This window comes from Lactuca serriola, chromosome 1 (assembly GCF_051521515.1).
Source record: "Lactuca serriola cultivar US96UC23 chromosome 1, Lser_US96UC23_V15, whole genome shotgun sequence".
NCBI lineage: Eukaryota > Viridiplantae > Streptophyta > Magnoliopsida > Asterales > Asteraceae > Lactuca > Lactuca serriola.
In genome coordinates, this window is record NC_136408.1 from 26,097,544 (window position 1) to 26,103,543 (window position 6,000).

The 6,000-nt window shown below is 30.9% G+C and overlaps 1 protein-coding gene across 1 annotated transcript; it reads left to right on the forward strand.

The window, feature by feature from the left end:
• The first annotated feature begins 3,160 nt into the window (after positions 1-3,160).
• Positions 3,161-5,303, forward strand: ORC2 (origin recognition complex second largest subunit 2). Its single transcript, XM_079023061.1, has 6 exons — positions 3,161-3,378; positions 3,698-3,804; positions 3,906-4,038; positions 4,120-4,405; positions 4,548-4,775; positions 4,860-5,303. Exons 1-6 carry the CDS (start codon positions 3,250-3,252, stop codon positions 5,057-5,059), a joined length of 1,083 nt encoding a protein of 360 aa, XP_078879187.1. The 5' UTR covers positions 3,161-3,249; the 3' UTR covers positions 5,060-5,303.
• Positions 5,304-6,000: the final 697 nt, after the last annotated feature.

Below are 6,000 nucleotides of genomic sequence, written 5' to 3' on the forward strand. Positions count from 1 at the left end.
TTCTTACCCCAAAGATTTGGGTTTAAGAAAACAATAAAGAACCAGAAATTTTGTCGGCGGAAAACGTCCAAATCTCACTGGAGTAACGCTGCCGTCTGTTGCCCAACTGCGTCTTCCCCACCGGTCACTGTCGCCAATCGTCGGACCACTCCGTTGTCGGACCATGGCTTTTCCGTCTCACTCTCCTTTCTTCGTGTTCGCCAACCCTTTCCAATAATCTGATATCCTCTTCACTCTCCGATCTCCACAAAAAGTTAAAAATAATCTGATTTTTTTTCTTGTTTCGTTTCTCTCTCTTTACTATGTTTCTCTTTCTTTATTCTCTCTACCTCTTTCTTTTATTTTTGATGGAGTGTAAGATTAAATATAGTTGATGTTGACAAGTTATTTTATCAATGATAACATATATATATATATATATATATATATATATATATATATATATATATATATATATATATATGCTAGGCTTATGTTACTAATTATTGTGTGCCAGAATGCACAAATCTGGACAAATGGATGGAATTAATCAATTAACATAATTTGAGGGTGTATGATATTACAATGGAATAACATGTACCATATAATCACACAAATTTTAGCAAAATGGTATTTTGGACAATTAACTATATTTATAAAAGGAAATTTTTGGATTTTTAGGGATGATTAATTCTCATAATTTTAAAAATTTGAATTTTTTTAATCAATTCAATTTTAATTCTAATGTAATTTATATACATAACCGATTTTATTTTGTCAGAATATTTTTTTGTTAGAATGATGTTCTTTCAGAATTTTATTCTATTAAAATATTATTGAAGAATAACAACATTCTTGAATCCGAGGTTGAAAAATAACAACATTATAATATATTCTTATACATCCGAACTTAAATACAAATTCATACATATTTTTACAGACTAAAAGTCGTATACATTTAATATAATTATACATATTCTAAAAAAGTATCAACAAAAATGAATAAAATTCTTAAAAATTATCAACATTCTAAAATTGTGAATATGATCAAACTTTATTCATTCTTCAAGTTATTCCTATTAGGTCTTCAACGCAATGATAGCAACTAATGCAGCCTCATTCATCTTGTCAAACAGTTATTGAAAAAATGCATTCAATCTTCTTCAGTTCTCCAAAGAATCGACTTGATTCAAACTATTATTACGAAAATGTGATGTATTATCGTAATAATGTAATTCTTCAACCCATTCTTCCAACCATTTCTATAACAAATAAATCAAAAAACTAAGAATGGTTAAAAACATGTTACTTGCAATCCCTATCACTTAATATATTCTGGAAGAATACATAAAAATATGATAAAATACATATAATATATTCTGGCAGAATACATAGAATAAATTCTGACAGAATACATAGAGTACATACAACTATTTTTTTATTCCAGTAACATACTAAGCAACACACATATTCAAAATCCGCTGAAATTTGAAAGCAAAATCCACTTTGCCAAAACTTAATCAAACAATATTGAATCGCGTAGGAACAAAAAATGTAAAATCTATCTAATCTAATTTAATACCATAAATAAAAGAGCAGTGAAACGGGATTAAAGAAATCGAATGTAATTCCAAACTTAATCCAAATCAACTAGCATCAACCTAATGTTATGAAAAGGGCATCCAACCAAATCTAAATTAAGTTATATATTTCTGAAAAGAGTAAGGAATAAACGAAGTAAAAAAATTAAAGATTATTAACTATTTTTTCATTGAGACATTTTATCGAACACATGGAGGCCATGACAGAATCATATTAGGCAAATCAGACAGGTACTGGAGATGGAATATATAATCAAGACCACTGCTCTGTAACAGAAAAAAAAGGAGACAAAAAGAATTTCAAATCGTACAAGATTATGTATATAATCCAATGAAAATCATGATAACAGTTTCATGTTTTTGTCATGTCATTGTCACGACCATGGACACAAATCAAAGGTAACGAAAACTATCTACTTAAATTGTTATTTCTCATGTTCATCATTTATTCATAACAATCAAATTTATTATGAGATTCAAGTTGTAATTTGTGAAGGAAGAAACAAATGTTTTGACGTTCTCCATGGAGTAAAAAAACCCTAACAATCAAATAATTAGGAGATTACTAGATTAGTGACAAACCTCATAGGAATGACTCGGAAACGTGTGAAACGAGGAGTTAGACTCGTCCTTGACTCGTTCAACAATCGATTCACTACCGCGAGATTCAGAAATTGTAGCAGGAAAATGACCTAATCCAGCCAAAGCTTCCACCGTCTCCAAATAAAGAGGAATATGGTTTTGAGAAGGGATACGTGATTGCAGATTTTGTAGTGTTTATTCCCTTACTAGTTTATAAACCGTGGAAACCACGATTATAAAATTAAATAAACTTTAATAATGAGAACTCAAAACTAATAATCAATTATTTTAAATAAATTATTAATTAAGAGATATTTTTTTAGTTATATAAATTATAATCGTTAACTTAAATAAATATGTGAAATTATATCACTTTATAATTTCTATTAATTTTATTTTAATTTTTATTCTAATGTTATTAATTTAATGTAATTAGAGTGAGTAATTTAAATTTAAAATTTGAAATTGAGAATTAATAGATTGACAAGTGTCATGAATTAATTAGGAGACCTAATAGTGTGATACATGGCAAAAAAAAAATCTTCCTATTATAATAAATTCTAATAAATAAATATGTTTATTCTTCTATTACAAGTGTCATAATATTAGAACTTCTCATTAATATACATTAATTAAGAGACCTAATAGGATGACACATGTCAAAAGGAGATTTAAACTATTCTTTTATTAGAATAGTGACATTTTAGGATATATTAATTGAATTATTCATTTACCATAATTAAATATACTAAGATTACCATTATATCCTTATTTGAATATATATATATATATATATATATATATATATATATATATATATATATATATATATATATATATTAAAAAGTAACTCCATTTATTTGAAGAAAGAAAATGAAAAGATAGCTATTTTTTTGCTAATGGATTTTCATTGATATTAAAATAGAAAAACAAAAATACAATTTATGTGAATGATTATAAAAATTATGATAATCTAATTTTATCTAGTCATATAGATAAAATGGCGGGAAACAAAGGATAACTAGGGCACAGCTTCTCTGGCGATTGATCCGCTCCCCTCATAGCAGATCCTGGGGTTCTCAACAAAATGGAGGAAATTGATATCGATGAAGAGGAGTTTGGATTTTCAAGAAATTATTTCTTAGCAAAAGAGTCTGGAAAGTCGGGGAAGAAATCAGCCAGAAAGCTTTCTGAAATTGATCTTGTTGATGAACAGGTTCTCTAATCTCCTTAACTTGCTTCATCTAATGGGTGATAATGTACTTATTCCTGTATATAAAAACCCGCCTTTTCATTTTTGGAGTGAACGGAAATTTTGTAGCAAATTTAACGAAGTCGAGAGCTAATGCAGCTGGGAATGTTTCTCAATTTGCGAATCTGATATGCGTTATTGTGTTATTACCACTTGCTATGAAAGATTAGGTGTTTTTATAATCCATAGAGAGTTAGGGATAAAATAGTATTTTTACATCCAAAAATCAAAGAATGACTCTTTTTAGGGTAAGCATGAGAAAGAAATCAAACTGTGAATGCAGGAACTTCGAGCTGAGGTGTCTAACATTGAGCCAAAGCATGAGAAAGAAATTGCTTCACTGATAAATAGTTACAAAAGTCAGTACAATGACTGGGTTTTTGAGTTGAGGTACACATTTCCATGTCAATCCTTATTCTAGTATTAGAGTATATGTGTGTGTGTGTGTTTATGAAGGCTTGATAAATGTTTTCCTTTTTCAACTGTTGTAGGTATGGTTTTGGTCTTCTAATGTATGGTTTTGGATCTAAGAAGAGTTTGATTGAAGATTTTGCTTCAACAGCTTTGACTGATTATAGTGTGATTGTTGTTAATGGATACCTTCAGTCAATCAATCTTAAACAGGTATGTTGTTAAGTTGTCATTTTCCAGATGAAGTCTTATAATTGAAACGTTTTTTTTTTTTTTTTATAATGAAAACTGCAGGTTGCCATTGCAATGGCCGAAGTCCTATGGGATCAGTTGAAAATGCAACCAAAAGGGTTGCATCATAAAGATGAACAGCCATTTGATTTGAGGTCAATGGATGATGTTATTGGTTTTCTTGATGAGCCCCACATATCAGAACAAGAATGTTTAGTGTGTCTTGTGATTCACAATATTGATGGGCCTGGATTGCGTGATTCCGACTCTCAACGTCTTTTAGCAAGAATTGCTTCTTGTTCCCATGTTCGTATTGTTGCTTCCATAGACCACGTGAATGCACCTCTATGTAAGTTGCTTGTAAATGAGAAGGGCATTCATGTCTTTTTACACATTCCACCTTTTACAAATTGCAATATTTTGTCCCATGGCCAACTTGTTCAATTCTATCGTGTCATGTCGTTTTAATCTGCATTGACTTTTGATGACAGTGTGGGACAAGAAAATGGTTCATGTGGAGTTCAATTGGTGTTGGCATCATGTGCCTACTTTTGCAGCATACAAAGTTGAAGGAGTCTTTCATCCTCTTATTCTTGCTCATGGTGGCACCTCTCAAACTGTAAAAACAGCTTCAATTGTCTTACACAGTTTGACACCAAACGCACAATCTGTCTTCAAAGTTCTTGCACAACATCAATTAGCCCATCCTGATCAAGAAGGTACTTGCTTCCTTAACTTTCTCTTTACCAAATTCATGCAACAAAATGGTTTATTTCTTCTTCTTATTTTTCATTACAATTCAGGAATGCCGATTGATACATTGTTCACAAGCTGTAGAGAGCGGTTTCTGGTGAGCAGTCAGGTGACATTGAATTCCCATTTGACCGAATTCAAAGATCACGAATTGGTCAAAATCAGAAGACACTCTGATGGTCAGGATTGCCTCTACATTCCTCTCTCCAAAGACGCACTTGAAAAACTCGTGCTTGAGATCAATCAATAAGAGCTTTCTGCAACCCCTGAGCTGACCCATACTGTCCTGCCCAAAAACAACTGACAAGATTTCTTGTCGGTTGAATGTATCCGGAAGGACACAATTAATTTAGGTGTCATGTGCACTTCCTGAAAAGGAGGCACACGAATTGTAACGATTCATTATGTTTGAAATAGTTGTATACAGATTATCTGTTTTTGATTTATGACCTACTTTTTAGTTAAATACTTATATAAATTGTGTATTTTGTTAATTTGTGTTTAAAGAGACGTTTAATAAAATAATTTGATTTATACTTATTAAAAAAACAAAATATTATAGCTTTTTTATAATGACATCAATTAAAAAAATCAAGTCTATCAGGTTTTTATCTCAAGGTTGTATCTACAATGATAGAAGGTCAACGTGATCACAATAATAACAAATGTTCAAAACTCATTTTATTGTATTTTTTAGCCATATTTCTCAGTTGCACAATTGAAACATTAAATGAGAAAAAAAATGGTTCAAGTATAGGAGACCATTACTTTAGGCCTAATTCGGGGGATTTGGATCCCACTTCGTCGCTAAAAAAATAAAAAATGGTTAGTTATTATATTTGAGAATTGATTTAGTCTTTGATTTAGTTTAATAAAAATAAATGATATCGACTATTCTACTAAATTAATTTACACTTGTTCCTCAAGGATAACAAAATATTGCTGCTAGGCACCTAAATTAAATGATCCACTGTCGCTAGCCAATCTCGCCTCCAGCTCGTCAAGCTCGCTTCCACCATTTCCATTGGATTCGCTAGGAGCCTCGCTAAGGAAGGCTCGCTAGTTGGGCAGCGAGAAGAAAGAGAATGAGAAAGAGGAAAGAAATGGCAGTGATTGGATGGCTTCACTTTCCCCTTCTTTTTTTAATGAAAATAACACAATGTTTAGACTTCGATGGTGAGAAAGTAAGCT

What these genes read in the sequence shown, in the direction of transcription:
- ORC2 (XM_079023061.1), top strand. Translation starts at nt 3,250, where the DNA reads ATGGAGGAAATTGATATCGATGAAGAGGAGTTTGGATTTTCAAGAAAT. An exon ending in CCACGTGAATGCACCTCTAT is followed by an intron (nt 4,406 to 4,547) that starts GTAAGTTGCTTG and finishes TTTTGATGACAG; the next exon opens with TGTGGGACAAGAAAATGGTT. An exon ending in AGCCCATCCTGATCAAGAAG is followed by an intron (nt 4,776 to 4,859) that starts GTACTTGCTTCC and finishes ATTACAATTCAG; the next exon opens with GAATGCCGATTGATACATTG.